Here is a 19,713-nt window from a genome sequence, read left to right as displayed (position 1 = left end):
ATCCCGTTTGAAAAACCGGAAGCGAGGAAATCGGCGCCACGGAACAACTGTCGTCATGGATAGGGTAGGGTAAAGGAGACCCGAGAGGATTCACACTGTCCGAGAGTTTTTCCGACTGGAATCTGGAATGCTCAATACTTGAAAGTGACAGAAACAGATTTACTGTTCAATACGTCACAGACCCTCTACACTCTAGAAACCAACGATTTTTGCAAGTGCAACGAAATCGGCATGTATGGATGCTGCCACGTATGGCATCTCGGATGAGGGAATCAGTCGACTGAACAGGACTCGAATGCCTGCCGTCGAACAATGTTCGAAATTACACAACATATTTCATGCCCAAAACGAAAGATTCCATCCATCCCTGGTACAACTTTGCGATTGGATTTACAGTTGCTGCCATTCCACTTTGGCCAAACGAATCACAGCCACACCAATCCGATTGATAACGGCAGTATCCACCTTCGAAGGGCACTGCGTACACGATCAGAATGGCTCGACTATCGGTACCGGTACGCCCACGGCACCGCTCGAGGACGTTCGCCGTATTCAAGTGGTGGAGTGTTGGCTGCTGCTGGTGGGCGACGAACGCTAGAGCCTTTCGGCTGTCGCGTGTCATCTGTACACCGTCCCGATCCCGATTTCAACACATTCGACTGCATAGTCGAGCTACCAATACCCTTGTCGAACAGAAAGTCGAATTATCCACCGGCGTCTCCATGCAAGTACTTTCCATGGTACCGTCTCGAAAGACGGACAAACCGATGCTACTCTTTTTGCACGGCTCGTTTCACGGAGCCTGGTGTTGGAGTGAACGGTACTTCGAATATTTTACTCAACGCGGATATCCGGTCGTCGCGCCAAGCTGGCGTGGAACGGGAGGAACCTACGCCGGCGATGGGGTCCAAAAAGTCCAAATTGGACAGCACGTGGAAGATTTGCGTGCCTTGCTGACGGACCCGCAACGACATCTCTCCCGCATGGTAGACAGTTCGTCCTCTGCAGTGCAATTGCGACCCGTCGTCGTATCGCACTCGTTTGGTGGTCTGGCCGTGATGAAAATGCTCGAGGAAGATATCCAGACGGCCACATGGTTGCGGGGGATCGTTAATATGTGTGTCGTGCCACCTTCGGGGAACGGCAAAATGACTCTGCGGTATTTGCAACGCTCACTATCGGACAGCTGGAAAATTACGGCAGGATTTGCCATGAAACGGTGCTTAACCGATACCAAGTTGTGTCGGGAATTGTTCTTTGGTGGCGACAAAATCACCTTACCCAACGGCACCATCGAAGACTACGGCGTATCGGATGCGGACATTCTCCGCTACCAATCCTACTTTGCCCGGGATTCACAAGCAACTATTGACTTGTTGAATCTGGGCAAACAGTTGCCGTCCTCTTCCACCGATCGAAACGGCATGGCCTTTTTTGTACCGCACTTGCCGCCGCGGGTAGTCATGGGCGCCACGGACGATTTTATTGTTGATCGGGTTGGACTCGAAGAGACAGCCGTCTACTATGACGCGGGGGCACCCATTCTGATTGACTCGCCTCACGACATCATGCTGGGTGCCAAGTGGGAAAACGGAGCATTAGCTGTGGAAGACTGGCTCAGTAGCAACATTGTTCCAGGGCCAGACTCTAGTTGATTCATTTTCCTTTGGGGAATAGTATATTACCTCTTAGGTAACCAGCTTGTTGCTAATTATGTATTCTACAAAGTCTCGTTGGGAGCAGCAGGAAGGCGGCTGCGGCGTAAGTTTCGCAACGCACGTTTGGACTGGACAAGGCAAGGATTCTTGCCATCCACTTGGTTGGCACGAAACACACTCACTGCGTCTCTGAGACACTGGGCGGCCGCCTCGGGTCTATCGGCAATTTTGTACAGTTCACCGAGTTGGGCCAACGTTGTGCCCACGTGCAAGTGTGAAGGACCAAAATCTTTTTTACGAATACACAACGCGCGGTCCACAAACTCGATGGCCTTGTTGAAGCGACCTTGGCTCTCCAATGTGGCGCCAATCAAGCTCAAGGTAATCGCAACGTCTTTGTGCTCGTCACCCAGCGCGATACGTTGAGCTCGGAGAGCTTCCTTATACTGCTCCAGGGCCAGATCCAGTTCATTTTTCTGGATATGCACCATCCCTATTTGAATCCGTACCGAAGCTACGTTTCGATGATCGTCGCCAAGTTTGGGCAGAAGTAAATCCAAAGCATCCTGGTAGGCGTGCATCGCACTTTCCAGGTTGTGCTGCTGATAGTAGATCCAACCGATACTCGTCAGTGTGACACCCATATCAACTGCCGAAGAATCCGCGGATCGGTAAATCTGAAAAGCTTCCCAGTAACATGTGTTGGCGTCTTCGAGCTTTTCCAATTTCTCATTGAGGGAACCAAACGATAGCAACGTTGAAGCTACATCAACGTGCATATCACCCAGCACTTCCTTCTGAATCGCGAGTGCGTCGTGAAAGAGGTTGGTTGCCGTCACGTAGTCAAAATCTTCAACCAAGATGGAACCGTAAGCCAACAAAATCTTTGCGTAAAGAACTTGGACACGGTTGCTTACTTCACAGTTATGATCAAGCACTTCATCCAGCACTATCAATTGTAAGGCAAGCTTGAATGACTTCTTCGCTTTTCGATGTTTTCCTTTGGAAGCGTAGACCCGTCCAATGGACAAGTACACCTGTGCAATATCTTCATCTGATCCGGCGCAAGCCTTTAGATGGTAGGTTGCGAGAGATTGTTTGAAACTGTGCAAACTGTCATCATATGCACCTTTTTTCCATTGCACTACCCCCACACGGTAATGAGTTCCAGCAAGAAGGCTCAAATCTGACAACTCTTGCAAACTACTCTGGTACGATTGTAGAGCTTTGGCCAGAGAACCATGTCGTTCGTAAAAGGAGCCTTGGTCCAAAGCGGGTGACCGTGTCGGGTACGCAGTAGAGACTGAAATTCGGCTGTCATGGAGTTGCAGATGTAGAGGCTCCGCTCCCTCTTCTGCTTCACTTCCCGAGGAAGTGGAAGTTTCGTCGGAAGAACCGCAATGCTCTTTTGCAAAATTTTGAGCCTGACTCGTTTTGTGAAACATTGAAGAACTGGTCGACCACGACATGTCTACCGGTTCGATACTTTCCAGGCTCGCATCCGAATAGAGAACGGGAACCATCTTTGGCAAGGACTTACATCTTTGCAGCAAGGGAGGTGCCAATGGTGGTAAAATCCATCCCGCCCAACATGTTTGAGCGTGGTCCTTGATTGGACTCAATCGGTAAGGATCGAGAGATATTTGTCGCGGATAATCGGAGTCTTCTTCGTCGTCATCATTTTCGTCAAAAGAACGGTATGAGTCTTCTGTATCTGAAGTAGGCTTTCGGAGCTCCGTTTCCAGTTTGATCGCATCTCCCCGAAACCATTGCAAAGACACCTCGTTTCCCATGATGTCAAAAATGATTCGAGTGAACAGCAGCAAAGACACTAGCTTGGCTCCGGAGGAAGGTTGTTGCGTAAGATAATTCCGGAACTCTATGCAGTCTGCATATCCAGAGGGGATGATGGTCAGGATAGCAAGATTTCTTTCGACGGTGAATAAAACTCGAAAGCAATCAAGTCTACCAAAGGCCTCCCTTTTTATGAATGTTCCATTCTTTACAGATCATGTGCATCCAGATCGGTCAGATACCATCGTATGTGAAGAATCAAGTTGCTTCGTAAAGGCAACGTGGTTTTGAGTTTTCGTGAGTATGTCGGATTTCGTCACAATCGTGCGACACTCCGACCGTTGAAGTAACTATTCTGTGACCACTATGGGATGACTTTCATTCAGACTCGTTTGCTTAGTCAGAAATCTCTCCAATTTTGTCTTTTCCGCTAATTGTGTCGATATGTATACCTGAATTCGCGGCTATGCTTGTCCGACTCTCTGTCAGATCAAATAATATGATTTGAAATAAAACGGACACGTGCGCAGGGTCGCTTAACTCTTGATTTCAGGAGGTAGGGGCTGTTGTCAACATATGCAGCCAAAAGGCCACCCAAAGGCTTCACGCAAGCCAGGAAAATGACTGCATAGAGAGTAATTTCTATTTTTTTGAATGTCGAGACTTATAGACAAAATTCCTCTACTCGTCTGTAGCTTTTGTCATTTCTTTCACGAGACCAAGAAATATTCTAACGTAAAATAATGAGATGCCGTGTATGTTTCAATTTGTTGTCACGCGCGGGAGGTTCGATTCCAGCAGCACACCAACGAACGGCAAAACTCGAAACCCTAACTGTAAGTTACGAACGGCGAGAACAACGGAGACGGAAAGGTGAAAGGACGCCTTTACGCTATCATCCACATCAAGGAGAAATACCATGACATTTCCAGTAGTGCTTATACCATCGCCTGTTCACGAGGCTTTCGGAAGTATTCAATGGGATTCATTTTTACATTTAAAGCTTTCTAATCCAGAAAAAGCGCTTTTACAAGCCGGAGAACAGAACGTTATCGAGTAAGGCATAAAGGGATTTGTCGTACAATTTGAGAAGAATATCTGGACGTCTTACACTCTGTTTTTCTGGAACACAGGTACACGCTGTACGACAAAGAAGATGCTGCAGCTTATGTGCAGCTCCTGCTTAAAGTTCTCGATCAAATAACTAGTCATCGTGGAACATCGTCGCGTCGAACGTCACTCAAAGTTTCCAAGCTCTCCTTGGCCGAAAGTTTGCCACCCGTTGACGCGCTGCAGTACCTCGACTGTGACGGCATTGGAGTGGCCACACACTATGTCATCTCGCAACTTTATGAAGTCATCACGACACTCAAAAGTAACGCTTTCGCTTCACGGACCAAAAGCAACAGTGTCGTTGCTAGCAGCAACTTTGTGTCGAAAGCCACTTTGTCCAGCATATTCTATCCATCAGGCATTTTGATTGACGACTGGCGACCTCTTTTGCGTATTCTACTGGGTACAAAGAGCGATTCTTATGTGCACAGTACGTTACAACAGATTTAGTGCTTAAAAATTGTTTTTATCCGCTTTAACTCACCTTGACTTTTTCTCTGAAATTATAACACAATCAACGTCAAGGAGGATCAGGTTTCTGTCTGGCGTGTATCCTCTTGGAAGGATGCACTCTGCAAACAAACGGCCATCTATTTTCGCCAATATCATCAATTTTGGAATCCTTTGTTTCGTGGATTGTGTCTCGGCTACAGAGTTCTAGCACACAATCTCTTTCTATGGTTACCTCAAGCTTGACTGTCATCATCTTGTCAAAAGAAGTTCGGCATCTCTTTGGCAAAGCGGGAGGTGTTGGATATCTGAGTCGGCGCTTACGCGTTCATCAAAAATCAATTGATTCAAAGATTAGTGCTTCCGTGCAACATCAATACGAACTCTCCTACTGCCTCTGGATCATGTCGTACGATTGTGACACATCGGTATCAATGCGAAGCCACTTTCATAGAGACGGATCAGTCCAAGCACTGGTAGATATGGTGGCCGCTGCACCTCGCGAGAAGGTTGTGCGGTGTGCACTAGCAACCCTGCGTAATTTGGCAACGTGCGCTGCGGACGAAGCGCCTTTGGAATTGGCAAAGAAAAACATCAATGGTTCAACATATTTGATTGATATGATAGGTTGTGGTCTACCCAAGTTGATTGACCTGATGATGAATTGCCCAATTGCTGACTTCGAGATTAGCGAAGGTATGCAATGTTCGGTCCCTTCCCCATTTTCAAAAGCGGAACCGTATCTAAACAGGTTGATGATTTGTGTCTCCTATATGACAGACTTGGACATTCTCCATAAACTTTTGCACGAAACTTGTCAAGAGCTAACACGTTGGGACGTCTATAAAGTGGAGCTTGATTCCACTAACTTGACATGGGGGATAGTCCACACCGAAAAGTTCTTTCGCGAAAACGCCCGAAAAATGGAAGGATCCGATGGAAAGTTTGAAATGGTGAAGACCCTAATTCAATTGACTGCATCGGATAGCGAGGATGTCGCCGCAATTGCTTGCTTTGATTTAGGGGAATTTGTTCGTCATTACCCTAATGGAAGAGACATTGCTCGGCGCCTTGGTGCGCGGGATTTTGTTTTCCCGCTCATTGAGCACGAAAATCCCAAACTACAGCATCAAGCATTAACTTGTATCTCAAAATTGTTAGTCCAAAATTGGAAGGTGAGCAGTTACATTGACAGAGATAAACCTGAATGTGTTCCCCTAACTCCAGCACCCCTACCTCTTGGATCTTGCAGTCATTAGGATAAGAGACTTTGAGCACATGATTTTTGTCTTAGCAGTAGTATTGCACCACTTACTAGGGCGTTTACAACAATCTAACATTCAAGTGCATTTAATTGCTACATTATAGTTTATTGCATGTATAATCTATACTGTTTCCTGCTTGTTGGAAACCATACTAAATCCATGGGACTTGACGTATGAAAATGAATGTGGTGAGATCCAATGTTAGAACAATCATCCCAAGTATTTGGAGATGATCCAGAAGTTTTGCATCCAACTTTCCAAAGAAGAGTTCTGTAGGGGTCTTGGTTTCCCCAGCCGTCACAAGGTTATTGGATAGTATTGTGGCTGCCTGGACAAACTTGGTCCAAAGCTTACCATGATTGCTTGGCGTTAATTTTGCATCAAGCATTGATGCATATGCTCTGTCTCAAATAGTGACAAAACCGCATTCAACCACTCTGTTTCTGAGGAGTGTAGGGTGCGGTGAGTTCCAATGAGAACAGGAACTCCTCTGATAGTTTCTCATTCTTGTTCTTGCCAGCATTGTTGCTCTGAATGAACTTGTTAGTGAACTTCAGTAAATGTAGCCACTGTAGAATAGGCTTGACTTTCTGTCCAATCTGGCTTTTCTGAGTGAGAAACATAGACCATTTATACTTGCTGACTTTATCCACAATAAGTAGCCAATAAGTACTACCACCAATGCTTTTTGTGTAGGGAACCAAGAGGTCAACATAGAGTTGCTCACCTAGCTTCTCTGCTTTCTGCAAAGCCATCTTTGGGACCTGTTTCAGCTGTGCCTTAGCTAAAACACATGCCCCATGTAGGGGCATAGTCATGGTTGTGAGACTCCAACCAGATCTGACTGCAGTACATTTATTGGTAGCAATGTTGGCATGTCCACAGCGTTTATGGCCTTCTTCTGGGGTGTATGTATGTCCTTTGTGCTTGCTCTTGGAGAATACTTGGTCTTGTTTCTGCCCTTCCAATGCTCTAAACAAGAGGTAGTATGGCTTGCTACTTGAGGTCCTGTCTGCAGTGATACTCCTCTTCTTGTCTTGAGAGAGAATAACTATTTCCATTGCAGTCATTTTTGTTACTGAGTAGCCTTGGTCCAACAAGTATCCAATGCTTGTGATCCATTTTTCAAAGTCAGGAGAGTACTTGACCTTCAGAAGCTTTAGCTTTGCTCCGTCTTTGGTTTCTAAGTAAACCATACCCTGCATTGTCACATGAACAAAGTATTGCTCTTTCCAACGCAAACCTGTTCTGAGATCTTTTCTTGGCCCTGTAGCTCCTTGGCACTGTTCCAGACATGGCAGGTAGCTCCCAAGTCTGCAAGAAACCTTTTTCAAGCTTGAACCAGCATTCAAGTTCTGATCTTTCTTGATATGAGCCCCAACAAACATTCTTTGTTGGGCATATTTGGTCTGCCTTCTCCGCTTTTCTTAGCACTTCTGCAATCACTCTTGTAATGGCCCTTCTTTCCACGTTTAAAGCACTGGATGTCTTTCTTGTTCTTCCCACCCTGCTTTCCATTGGGGTGCAAGTGTTTATTTTCTGGCTTGCTCCAGCACTTGTCTTGCAAGTGTCCTACTTTCCCACAGTGTCCACACTTTTCTTTCACCTCAGAATAAGACATGACCTTGTTGTAGTCTATCTTGCTATGCCTTATCCAGAAGTCTAGAATGATCCTCTTAAATGCCTCCATTGACATGGTTGTGTAAGCTCCACTCAAGTTGACTTTTACAGCTTCATAGGCCTTGGGGAGCTGGTCTATTATACCTGCCTTCATCTGAAGGTCATCTTGCATGTAGGACTGCTTGATCTTGCCCATGCGTGTGTTCCAGTACTCAAGCTCCAGAAACCACTCCTCCCCATTTTTGTTAATACTCCCAATAATACAATCCTTAAATGAATGCTCAATACTTGTGTAGTCCAATTCAATTTCTTTTGGTTTGTACCTCTTGCACAGTTTCTCCCACACTTTGTAGGCACTGCCCATTGGCGCTTGTTCCATCATTGTGTTTTTGACATATGAGTATGCAGTCGTTTTGCAGCACAGTGCCAGCTGGGCATAAGCCTGGATGTTTCTCAAGAATGCTTACCACACAGTCTTGCTTGCAGTTCCTGCATTGACCTCTTCCATAGATGCCAGGGTTTCCTGCATAAATAGGGCTTGGTAGAAACAATGTTGCATTGCAGTTGCAATTGTCTTCCCTTTCCAAGTACGCCATTTGTCTTTGTTTCCTTTGAACTTGATTGTCCAACTGTTACTCAAATGTACCATGTCCTTCTGGTCATTGGATGCTGTATCACTTATGCTGTCCATCACAAGTTCTTCTTCTTCAGATTCTGCTTCCACTACTGGATTCTCTTCTTCTTAGTTTCCAATGCGGTCTTCACCTTCCATGCATTGTTGCTTGGAGTCTTACTGTGACTTCTCCGGTTTTCTTGCTTGCAAGCATGTTGAACACTCTGGTTTCTTCAGATCTTTTGACTGTCTTAGAGACTAGCTGACAACAGAGACCTAATAAATAGATTCCCTCTTATTTCTCCTTCACATTTGATCTACTCTTTCACTACTGCTAGTGTTTGTTGTTGTATTCTTTATTTTACTTTTCACTAGTTCTGTTTGCTCTCAAACCTTGCTGTTTGATTGCTAATCTTCCATATTTACATGGCTTCTGCAATGTTCATATTCTTCACTTCTTCATGTCTTACATTCAATCCGTTACCTTCTTTTATAGGATGATCATATCCCAAACCTCATTGATTTTACTAATTCTGCTTGAGATGAGAGCTTGCTCCTTTCAAACCTCTTCATGCGACATGTCGTTTTCTGCCGGACATGTCACACTTGAATGCCAAACTTGACAATGACGTGTATTGGACTTTATATCAGGGTTAGGGCTCTAGTCTTTGTTCTCTTCCAATTCACAGTCACCGGGTTCGTCTGCGATGGTTGCTTGCTTGCAGTAACAACTTTCTGACCTTTTCGTTTGTTGCAATGACTCTGGAATGATTGGATCGCTTTTTGTCGAAGCGCACTATAAAATATAAGGGTAATAAATTAAGGGTAAACGGCTACTGGCGAAATACGAGATTCAAATTGACGGTGAATACGATGAATAGCTAAAGGTCTTTCCATATTTCGACTACTTGTTAAGCAAAGCAATTAGCCCAACGATGCCCAACTGTGCATGGTGGACAGCAGTTCTGGCCTCTATAATAGTTGCCACTATATATGCCACTCTCTATGCGACGGAATCTCGACAAAGCCTGCGTTTCGGTTTGCACTTCGACAATGGCGATGAAGAGAATTGGGACCCCAGGAACAGTCCCGTTGTGTCCATTGTTCCACAATTTTTGCTGAATCATAGTGTGTATACTACGTCCGATTTCCGCAACAAGCAGGGCATTGCTCCCCCCTTCTGGGGATGCAAAAATGAGAGCTGTAACGCTTCGGGGGTATGGGGACCTTGTTTCTGGCCACACAAAAAGATTCGATGGGTAGGCGAAGTTGAACGAATTGGTCGCACAAATAGACCACAGTACCAAAACGGCCCGATTGACCCAACACTTACGGACGATCTTTCTGGTCTTTGTCGACCAGGTTTTTTGATTATCGGAGCCGGGAAATGTGGGACCAGGTATGTGCTTCGAGAACAGCGATCCACAGACAATGCTTTTGCTTCGGCTGAACCATGGATAATCTTTTTTCGATGGGTAGCTCGCTTTATCACTATTTGACCGACCACCCTCGCGTTTTACCGGCAAAAGAAAAGCAGATCCACTATTTTAAGGTGAGCCTCGGTGTTCGTGGCAATGTCCCGACCCGCAAGCCGATTTGAATGGCGTTCTAATTCCGTCACTCTTTTTAATATGAAGTATTACATGCAGTATCCCATGCAATGGTATCTTCGCCACTTTCCGACAGCCAGCAGCTTTCTAGCTGCTGGTGCTTTGATGTCTGGCGAAGCAAGCCCAGGTTACTTACCATATCCCGATGTTGCGTATCGCATCAAGAAGCACATGCCTGGACCACGTATCGTTGCTGTTGGGCGAAACCCATTGGAGCGTGCGTACTCGTCGTATATGTACAACTATGTCGCACCTGTTATGAAGATGATGCGCAAAGGCAGGGTGCCAAACATTTCAAGAGGACTGACGGATAAAGAGTACGAAGACCATTTGTTTTCTTTTGAAGAAATGGCGCGAGCAGAGCTTTTCGTCTTGCGGGACTGCTTAAGTTCAGACGGAACCGGCGTCAGAAAGGCAAAGGATCGGTACAGCTCTCTTAACTGGGCTGCTGCAGAATACAGACGTCGAGAGAAAGGAGGACTTCCTCCTTTGATTGATCTGGAAAGCTTCTGTTACGGTGATTGGGTGGACAAGGTAGTCCCTCGCAAGCAATGGAAGGACTTGATAGAAAACAACCCGGACAAAGTGATTTACCGTAAAAATGTGCACCTCACCCAGTCATTTATTGGTCGAAGTCTGTATGTTCTCCCATTAGAGTGGTGGTATGCTCTGTACTCCGAGAAGGAAATAATATTTATTTGTACCGAAGCGATGAGTGACTTTTCGGGTACGCCGATGAATAAGCTCGCGGAATTTTTGGGGTTACCTCCGCACAACTTTTCAACCATTGTAAGCAAAGGAGCATACAATGTTGGAGGACACCGAGGATATGATAAGGAAATTTCCTGGGATGAGATCAAAGATGAGTTGAATGTCACTGAGAGGCCAAAGTACGAGGCCACTCTCTCGGAAGACTTTCTTCGCGAGGTCAAGGCTTTTATCGAGCCATACAATGAGCGTCTTTTTAAATTGATTGGCCATCGCTGCGAATGGTAGCATTTCATGTTGCCTAAAAAGTAGTATTCTCCCGTTGTACACATAGTGCAGATGTAACGGAAACTTTGACGGTTTACGCTGGTACAGTCTAGTTAGCTTCCTTCGCAGCCTTCCTTGCTTTCCTCCGCTCATCCGATAACGCCTTCTTTTCTTCTTTTGTTAATTTTTTCTCAAAAAGTCCCTGTACTTCTACTTTCGGCAGCTCCTCTTCGTCGGCAATCTTAGGACGGGGTTTCGTGGGCGGGGGCGATGAGCCAATAGCGAACGAATCGTCAATCTGTACGGCCACTCCAACAGCTCCACCCGACCATCCCAACATCCTAGAATCACAAAACATTCCTTCAGACGTTACTCCTCCGACGGCGGTCTTTTTTACTACCATCTCTTCGCCCTCATCGGTAAGTACTTTCGACCCGACTGGTGCAATGGCGACCCTGAAGCAATTCAAGAGAGGTCAAATGAGTTTCTGCGTTTCTTTGGAAAACGGTCCATGTGTCACCGATCCAAAGTTGAGCAACAATACCTGTTCCCTTCCCTGACATTTGCCGCCGATGTCACCACTGTAATAGGGTTGCTTTCGTCGCCGAGATTTACTTGGCACGCTTTAAAGGATTTTCCCGATTTTCCGCCGCAGTCATTTATTTTAAGCACTAAGCCAACTTTATATTCTGTATGATATACCATGACAACAAGATATTTTATATTGGTGAAGGGTAAACGTGAATGCAGCTCGATAGACCAACGCAAGTCTGAGAACAAGAATTGCTCCAACAATCTCGGTACAAAAATGATTTTTCGTGTCGAGACCTATTTTCCGTCTGGCTGGCGGTCGACACGTCGAAAACACACAGGTTTGGAGAATTTGATTGACTGTTGTGATGCATGAGAAAAAAACCTCAAACTCTGGCACAATTCATACCCAGCTACCATGGTAAAAGTCAAACCAATCAGCGGCCCATCGTCAAATTCTTCTTACGTTCTCTTGGCCGTAAAGATTTTGTTAGTTTTAATCATTTTGTTTCTTTTGCCTAAATTGGCGGAGTCCGGGTCGGACACAAAGTCTAGACGAAAACGAGCTGAAGTCGAATACCGCGGGCTTCGCAACACATGTGAGACGCAAGCGTGTTATAGCTGGATACCGGAAGAAAGCTTAAATTGCGTCTTCGCTTGCATGTCGCCATCTTGCTACAATCAGCTTTATGGTCTCTCTTTTCTGGAAGATGGCGAGATAGATATTGATAGAGCCAGAGAGTTTGAGAGTTGCACTAAGAGTGAACTAAGAGCCGCTCGCAAGCGACAGCGGGATGAAGTTTTGCAAAAAAACCGCTGAAGTAACTAGCCGGTTTGCAATTTGCTTAAGACTTCCGTCCCTTTTTACATTGACTCCTCAGATGAATTTGGAAACGCACAAACTGGCCGATTCTCTGGATTCTTAAATCCATACCGAAATTAAAAGAGCAACTCTATCCGTTCATTTCTTCTAGCGTCAAATTGTCACTCTTACCTTCTATCCCCAGATCTTTCATTTCAATTACGTGTTTACCGCCGCCGTTGCTATTCCAGCCACCGTAGCCGTCACCGTCATCCTCATCACTGAGATATTCTTGATTCTCCTCAACAGAATAATCGTCGGCAAAGGCACTATCAGTATACCGAGCCGTCACGGCCCGATATTCACCGCGCGAGAAGTCACGTGTGTCCTTACAACACCAAAACTTCCATTGCCAACAGGCAAAGAGCAACAGCACAAGCGAAGTCAAGACAAAAGCAAATGGATGCGACCCGTACATGCACGAAACCTGATTGCTTGAGCAAAATGGAGAATCGCCCGAAGTCGGATCCTTTAAATCTTGCGGAATTTGAGGTTGAAACGTGTCGTTTTTAACATCATGCTCGGGTGGTGTGGGAATCTGATGGGGCACGGAACCATCAGGAGGCAGTGTCGGTGCTAACGAGACCGCTGGTCTACCGACCGACGGTCTCAGAGTAGCTGGACCTGGGCTGACAGCCGCATCGTTCAAACTTCCAGAGCTTGGCGGCAAGAAAGTCATCAGAGCGGAAGGGGAGTTAGTGGGGAGCGTGAAGTCTGACGGAGCTGGTAGCACCATATTCGACTCGTTTTGTGTCGACGATGGAGACTCTGTAAGCGGTGGGTTTTGAGAGGAGGAATTATCCATGGTGTTAGGATGCCGGAATAGTAGGAGTTCCTCGTGAATCAGCAATCTTCAAGGAGTATTGTCTGTGAACACAACGGTAGGACCTGGAAATGGCTCGGTAGGAATGCTTTCACCAAATTGCTGACTTGTTGATCTGATGTAACGTATGTTTGACTAGAGGAAATTTCTTGTTGGGGTTTCGTTGACTGTGAGAGGTTAAAAAAACCCTACCTATTCCAGCCAAATCAAAGATCGGCTTCTTGTACGCAATAAAACTGAGCGTAAAAACTATGCAACGACAGCGATACACGCATCCCATTTACCTATGAAAGGTCGCGCTAATGAAACGATGTATTGATTGTCGTTAGCATGGTTTGCAAGATAAGCCAGGCTTGGGACTCATTCATGAGATTGTGTTGTTGTGATTCAAATAGATTGGTCGCAAACACGAGTAGACTAGACAGGCCACTTGCTCAAAACATATACTGATTGAGGAGTTTTTTTCACCACACAATTTGACGGGAGCCGTTGACAGTATAGTTATGACTTGTCTTCCATGACAGTGTACCTTGAGTTTTTGGACAAAGTCAAGCACTCAGACTCCCAAGTCTTGCATTTTTGAATGTATCACCTTGCAACTCTACTGCATTATTGTGTTTGTGCCGTAAGCTTGATTCTTAACAATTCCTTGGTGCCTACATAGAAAACTGATGACACAGTGATATTAGTAAGATTGCTTGCTACCTGAGCCAGTCTGGAAAATATTGGTATCAAGCATCCTTTGTAAACTAATTGAAGGGGCTGGAGTTGCCTACCTAAAGGGTTGCGCAGGCTTCAGCATACAAACGAGAGGATAGCCCTCCTCCAAAACCAAAAACAAGAATTGTTGTTTGTTCTATTGCAGTAGCAGTTTAGGTGAGAGACCTCTTTAATATGCGCTGGTAAATTCAATATCAGAGCCATCCCCAACACAAAGTGATGGCTCTTTAACTGGAAACACCAGAACAAACAAACGGAAAAATGGTAATGTAAAACTACCTCAAAGGATTAAGTCTTCTTCGTAATGCACTTCACTGTTAATTGTAATTGCATACAATATGATGCGTAAAGATAATGTACTAACAGTAAAGCAAGCGTGTAGTAGTTCAATTTAAGCAGGGTGATGCCTCCAGAGAGAGCAAATAAAGGCCGAAAAATATTTTTGCTTTCTAGTTCACAGTCAGTCAGAATACAATATCCTTTGCATTCTTTAGGATATTCTGCGCTCTAGACTCTGATGAAGAAAACGATGACGGTGAAGCACGATTTGATACCTGCCGAGCTCTTAAAAATCTAGCTCTAGTGAGTCGTCTGTGAATCTAGCCAGCTCGTCCTTCTATTGCTGATGTAAGTACCTAACTTTTCTCTGTATCATGCATGATAGAACTAATCTTTATTTTGGGAAGGCCTTGTCGAGTTCAAGATCTTTGTTCCGCGGAACATGAAAGACATTCCTTTTCTGCAAGAAGATTGTTGAAAGTCTATTCAAGAGCTAGAACTTATAGTCAGTAGCTTTTTTAATTATAAATTATATTCCGAGAAGACATACTATCTTTTCTGAACTATTTATACGACAACAACAGCAGAGCCGGGAAACAAAAAAATTTACTGGCGGATGAGATGCTGGCAAATACTCATTTCGTAAACATGGAAACTGCAAAGAATTTTTGAAAGCTTCGGATGGAAATGTAAGGGCGAGAAGCCAGGGACCACAAATTTATGGAGCAGATGTCGACCCATGGAGGTCTGACACATGTACTGACGAATGCCTAGAAATCAGTGTATGTAGAAGGCTACGTGTTGAAGATCGTAGACAAAGACAACGCGAACAACGAATCAGACCGGTGCATGACATGAGTGCCGCCTGTCGAAAATCACCGGAGCAGACTTTCCCACTACTTTCATCGTATGTTTTCTAGACACAAAACAAAAAAGGAATCAACATTTCGCGTCAACCGCTTTACTTGGTCGCTCTCGCAAGTGATCTCCGAACCTCCTTCACGGCAATTGCACAACTTGATCTACCATGTCAGTTCCTTCAGCCTCCCAGACCGTTCGGCGCATACGCGCCGTAACGAAAAACCCAGCGTGCATAGTGAATCTCACTATTGATGCCGTGAATGAGAACGCTAAATCTGACGGGCGTCTATCCTTCCTTCTTCCTGACGAAGGTCTAGAATCACTATGTTCGGCGCCTCCTCCTCTCGAGCAGGTCACTGTATGTTCGGACGATGACCTTTCTTCTGTTTCGTCCGGATCACTCAAAAACTACGAATCTATTCATTTGCCCTTGGATCAGCAAGACCGACAACAACAACCACGGTCTATCTTCAAAAAATATTGGGACGATAAAGGGCTCATTCCTTTGCCAATAAGGAGGGTAAGAGTTTCCTCTCCCGGATCAACGATGCTTTTTCGAACAGAAACTGCGATTGAGGAAGACAGTGCTTCTATCAGAGACTATAACACGTACGAGCGAACTCTGAAGGCTTACGAAGAAGTACCGAGCATCCGTCGATCCGTTGGGCGCAGGTCAATTTTTGACCAAGGATGCTACACAGCATCGCGATCCACACCTTCGTTTCATCTGAGACCGAATCACTCTTACAACATCCGCAAAGCGAAATCTACGTCCATTCTCCAAACCCGTTCTTGTCTACGTCCCTCCCGGTTTTCGTTACAGAAAAGCGGTAGCGACGACAGTCAATTTCAACGACAACAAGGAGATAAAGCACGTTCTGTTAGCTTTAGCTCCAGTATTCGAATTGCCCTATTTGAGCCACCGGCCGAACGGTGGGCAGAAAATGGATGGTCAAAATGGTTCGCGTAGAATCACTACCCTTGAATGTTTAAGTCACTGGAATTATCGAATCCATTCTGACCTACAAGAAATAAATCTTCTTTTTTTCCTACCAATCCACATGCAACCTCATTTCAGATCAATGTTACTCTGAGAAGGATGGGCGGGGCTTACATCTCATAGACTAGCTGTAACATAAACGATGCGACTCATGGGAACTTTACCAGCAAAAAATACAATTTACCTTTACAGTTAGCGGGATTGAACTAGTGATCGGTGTCACGTATTGACTGTGACTTTGAAATCCAAAAAGAGTCATGGACAGACAGTGAGAAAGTCTCATTGTAAATGATGAATCTTGTCGGTGATACAGTAAGATAGGTAGCCCCTCGTTTACAGTTAATTGAATATACTTGCATTGATGCAATATTTTTTTGTGGAATAATGGTCTTTTCCCTACTGCTGATAATTTTTTGCTTCCATTTCATGAGGCTACGTTGTTCTATTTCTCAGAAAGTCGCTCACTGTCAAATGCTCAGTGTCAAATGGGATTTTTCTGTGAGTATTGGGGAGAAGTGATGAATGTCCAAAGACGAAGTAGGAAAATTTCAGCTACTTCCATCATGCTCCCAGCCAGGTAAGTTATCTTCAACCGTGGAAATATTCTAGAATACATCAAGGGAGAACGCATTACAACAGAAAACCCCGTATAAAACCCTTTCTATGGCCCATTCTCCAGAATCACGACGATAGAAGAGCGAGAAGATGTCGTCTCTTTGGTGAATCGTCGAAGGTAGCTTTGACAAGCCGCGTTAACTCCTGACCCGTAACGCTTAGAAAAACACCCTCGCTCAATGCCACTTGAATGTCCGATAAAGACATCTCCATGAATATCCCAATCGCAGTGAATCGGTCCCAAACCCGAGAGGCGGAATGGTCTCCATCCAGAAATCCAATGATGTCCATAGAAGCCTGGCGAAACAAATTGCTTACAAAATGCGTAGCATTTTCACTGATATTCGATGCCTTAGCAAGCTGATCCAAATACAAAGTAAACATGATGTCTGCAAGATAGCAAATAGAACGGTTCAACACATCTTTCGATAAGACAGGTTTCCAAGCATGAACTAAATGACGGAGGTGATACACTCCGGCCTCGAAAGCCTGCTCGGCGTCGGAGAATTCGGCCAGGACTTCGTCTGACTGAAGAGCGGTTCCCAAGTATGTAATGCGGGGTTCGACCAGCTCAACAAGTTGGTCAGCTTGACGTGAGATCATATCCTTCATCGCTCTGTCGGCCATGTTTCGGAACAAAGGAACCAAATCCGCAAACATGAAGGATTGGCTAATTAGCTGGGCTTGCGTATCGTTGGGATATAATGCTGACATTTCCCTTTTATACTCCAAACCAAGTGCCAAACAGTGATGGGCAAAAAAAACACCGTCGTTATGCAGCACCGCAGCTGTACGGGGAACGTTATGGATCTCGCCAGCATGGGTTGTTGGGATGATAGCCCGATATAAATCGAGAATCTCCCGGGCAGCACGATAGAGTGTTGCCGGAAGCAACCCCAGAGGTGATTCACTTGTGGATGGTTTTTGTTCCACCACCTCGTCCATAACGTTGCGACAAAGGGACATGAGTTTTGCTGCAGTCTCGGAAATACTCGACTTGTGCAACATAAAAACTGCCATTCCATCGTCCACATCATTTTCTAAAGTCCGGTATCTCTACACCAACCTGGATCGTATTGTGATAGTCGTTGTGTAGAAGAAGCTCCCGGGCTTTGTTCAGCAAAATACAGCGTCTATTGTCGACGTATTTCTGCTCAAATAAGGCAACGAACTTATCCAAACGTGTGTTTTCCGGCCCAACCATTTGTACACGCAGCAAGTCTCGCAAGAACGGTCCAATAAACGAGTCAAGCTCTGCCGAGATCTCGTCCAGCTTGGGCGACATTTCGTCAGGACCAAGATACTCTGGAATGGTCGTTTCGGCCAAGATTTCCATAAGCGGCTCCATTAGCATTCCGTTGTCGTCCCCGATACGACAGCTTTCCAAGCCCAGCGCACTCAAATTCAGCCCTACTGGAAGTGCGTCCGGTTTTCCAAAAAAACACTTACCAACCCACTGACATAAAGGCTTACGCAATTGCAGGACATGTTGGGCGACAAATACAGAAACTGTTTGTAAAAACAAAAACGTTCCTTTCCAGTCAGCAACAGATGAGGTTGGAGGTTCTTTTCCGTCCAAATCAATGAGAAGAGTGTCATCGTCGCGCTCCCATTCTAGTCGCCAGGTAGTGCCTTTCTGTCTGTTAGATACAACTTGTGCAGTCGATGGACGGGGGCTGTCTTCGGACGCACGGGTCGTCCAAGGCTCCCGAACGCCTCCGGAGCGATGCCGTTCCAACAAAGGCCGCCAGACATCCTGGAGCAGCGACTTGGTGAACTTGCGCAGCAAGGCGTCCCTCGTGAGGTCGCCTTGGGCAGCCAAAATCTCCATTACGTCGTACGCTGTGGCCAGGTCGGTTGTATTGCGGACTACAAGCGAGGTTGAGGTAAGAGTCACACAATCAATCCAGGTCGATTTTACGCGTCCCAAAATGTCGACTTTATGTCGCCGGATCGCAAATTTTATTTCGTCCATCATTCGATGGGCCAAAGTCAAGGCGGGGGTTGCCCCTTGAGCTACCTCCTGCTCTTCTAATACAGTTCTAGCTTGCTGAATGTGACGCTGGGCTTCCATCAAGTGCGTCGTGGCTTGCACGAGATCCTCGTTGGCATTGGATATTGCCGGAGATGCCAACGTAATGGATTCATCCAAGGCTTTTCGAGCCTCGCTACACTCCTGCAGAAACGCAATCTTCGCTCGGAGTTTTGCTGCCTCCCCCTCGAGTTCTTGCGGTGTTTGGTAGGCGGAAAGTTCTGCCTCTAACGTCTCCCCAGAACCCTTCGCTTCTGAAAGAGTATCCAGGACCTCCTGAACATCGCGTTCCAAGGTGGCAAGCTTGTCCTGCAGCTTCTTCTCAATCACGCTGGGTTCTTGTCCAAAGAGATCCATACCCAGATGAAAGGAAGCGTTGGGGTCATCATTCTCAACAAAGTTTCCAGCCGTTGCCAATGATGACTGGAAGGCTTCCTGTGTTGCCTTTTGTACCAGTTTCTTAACGTTCTGAAGCCGCTCATCGACGGACGCCTCTTCCTCGATTGCGCTCCTTTCCAACCTATCCATGGTGTACTGTAATTATGACCGTGTGAAGGGGCGTCCAGAGGGACCGTGACGCATGCAATGGAGAGTTGTAACGGAAAGCCGGAACTCGTCTTTGTACTGCGCGCTGGATCCCTCCTCCCTGCCAGCAAAGTCGGTCCGTTGCGTTCCGTTTTCGTTCGCGTTGTTGTTGGTTTGCGACAAAGTCGTTTGCAGTTATGTTTCAGTTAACTTGTGTCGTAGCAAAGGTCGATTCAATTTCATGGAATTTAGGTTTATGCCAACAGTCTTTACATAAAAGACGAGGAAATAAATAAACTGATGTCGTCTGATCACCTCACTATCGTGATTCTGTTTGACGACTCACTGTCAATTCACAGACTACTAG

The 19,713-nt window shown here is 45.7% G+C and overlaps 7 protein-coding genes across 7 annotated transcripts; 4 read left to right on the top strand and 3 right to left on the bottom strand.

Moving 5' to 3' along the window:
- Positions 1–426: 426 nt before the first annotated feature.
- On the top strand, positions 427–1,655 carry PHATRDRAFT_43025 (predicted protein; the record flags this gene model as incomplete). Its single annotated transcript, XM_002177345.1, has 1 exon — positions 427–1,655. The coding sequence occupies exon 1, from the start codon at positions 495–497 to the stop codon at positions 1,653–1,655; it is 1,161 nt and encodes a 386-aa protein (XP_002177381.1). The 5' UTR covers positions 427–494.
- A 65-nt stretch (positions 1,656–1,720) lies between these two features.
- On the bottom strand, positions 1,721–3,725 carry PHATRDRAFT_43024 (predicted protein; the record flags this gene model as incomplete). Its single annotated transcript, XM_002176817.1, has 1 exon — positions 1,721–3,725. The coding sequence occupies exon 1, from the start codon at positions 3,449–3,451 to the stop codon at positions 1,721–1,723; it is 1,731 nt and encodes a 576-aa protein (XP_002176853.1). The 5' UTR covers positions 3,452–3,725.
- Positions 3,726–4,367: 642 nt separating this feature from the next.
- On the top strand, positions 4,368–6,279 carry PHATRDRAFT_43023 (predicted protein; the record flags this gene model as incomplete). The annotated part of the gene is made up of 5 exons (XM_002177344.1): positions 4,368–4,508; positions 4,586–4,995; positions 5,091–5,711; positions 5,796–6,190; positions 6,268–6,279. Exons 1-5 carry the CDS (start codon positions 4,372–4,374, stop codon positions 6,277–6,279), a joined length of 1,575 nt encoding a protein of 524 aa, XP_002177380.1. The 5' UTR covers positions 4,368–4,371.
- A 3,155-nt stretch (positions 6,280–9,434) lies between these two features.
- PHATRDRAFT_43022 (predicted protein) lies at positions 9,435–12,005 on the top strand (the record flags this gene model as incomplete). The annotated part of the gene is made up of 5 exons (XM_002177343.1): positions 9,435–9,912; positions 9,993–10,065; positions 10,151–11,115; positions 11,322–11,517; positions 11,832–12,005. The coding sequence occupies exons 1-5, from the start codon at positions 9,449–9,451 to the stop codon at positions 12,003–12,005; spliced, it is 1,872 nt and encodes a 623-aa protein (XP_002177379.1). The 5' UTR covers positions 9,435–9,448.
- A 577-nt stretch (positions 12,006–12,582) lies between these two features.
- On the bottom strand, positions 12,583–13,384 carry PHATRDRAFT_43021 (predicted protein; the record flags this gene model as incomplete). The annotated part of the gene is made up of 1 exon (XM_002176816.1): positions 12,583–13,384. Exon 1 carries the CDS (start codon positions 13,294–13,296, stop codon positions 12,583–12,585), a length of 714 nt encoding a protein of 237 aa, XP_002176852.1. The 5' UTR covers positions 13,297–13,384.
- A 1,850-nt stretch (positions 13,385–15,234) lies between these two features.
- On the top strand, positions 15,235–16,342 carry PHATRDRAFT_43020 (predicted protein). The gene has a single exon (XM_002177342.1). It carries the CDS (start codon positions 15,341–15,343, stop codon positions 16,142–16,144), a length of 804 nt encoding a protein of 267 aa, XP_002177378.1. The 5' UTR covers positions 15,235–15,340; the 3' UTR covers positions 16,145–16,342.
- A 513-nt stretch (positions 16,343–16,855) lies between these two features.
- On the bottom strand, positions 16,856–19,659 carry PHATRDRAFT_43019 (Zw10 like protein; the record flags this gene model as incomplete). The annotated part of the gene is made up of 3 exons (XM_002176815.1): positions 18,239–19,659; positions 17,934–18,199; positions 16,856–17,845 (listed from the first exon to the last, which is right to left on the bottom strand). The coding sequence occupies exons 1-3, from the start codon at positions 19,347–19,349 to the stop codon at positions 16,856–16,858; spliced, it is 2,367 nt and encodes a 788-aa protein (XP_002176851.1). The 5' UTR covers positions 19,350–19,659.
- Between the last annotated feature and the right edge of the window lie 54 nt (positions 19,660–19,713).

The sequence above is a fragment of the Phaeodactylum tricornutum genome, chromosome 1, assembly GCF_000150955.2.
Source record: "Phaeodactylum tricornutum CCAP 1055/1 chromosome 1, whole genome shotgun sequence".
Taxonomy (NCBI): domain Eukaryota; phylum Bacillariophyta; class Bacillariophyceae; order Surirellales; family Neidiaceae; genus Phaeodactylum; species Phaeodactylum tricornutum.
This window is presented reverse-complemented; position numbering and strand designations above follow the sequence as displayed.

What these genes read in the sequence shown, in the direction of transcription:
- PHATRDRAFT_43020 (XM_002177342.1), top strand. Translation starts at nt 15,341, where the DNA reads ATGTCAGTTCCTTCAGCCTCCCAGACCGTTCGGCGCATACGCGCCGTA.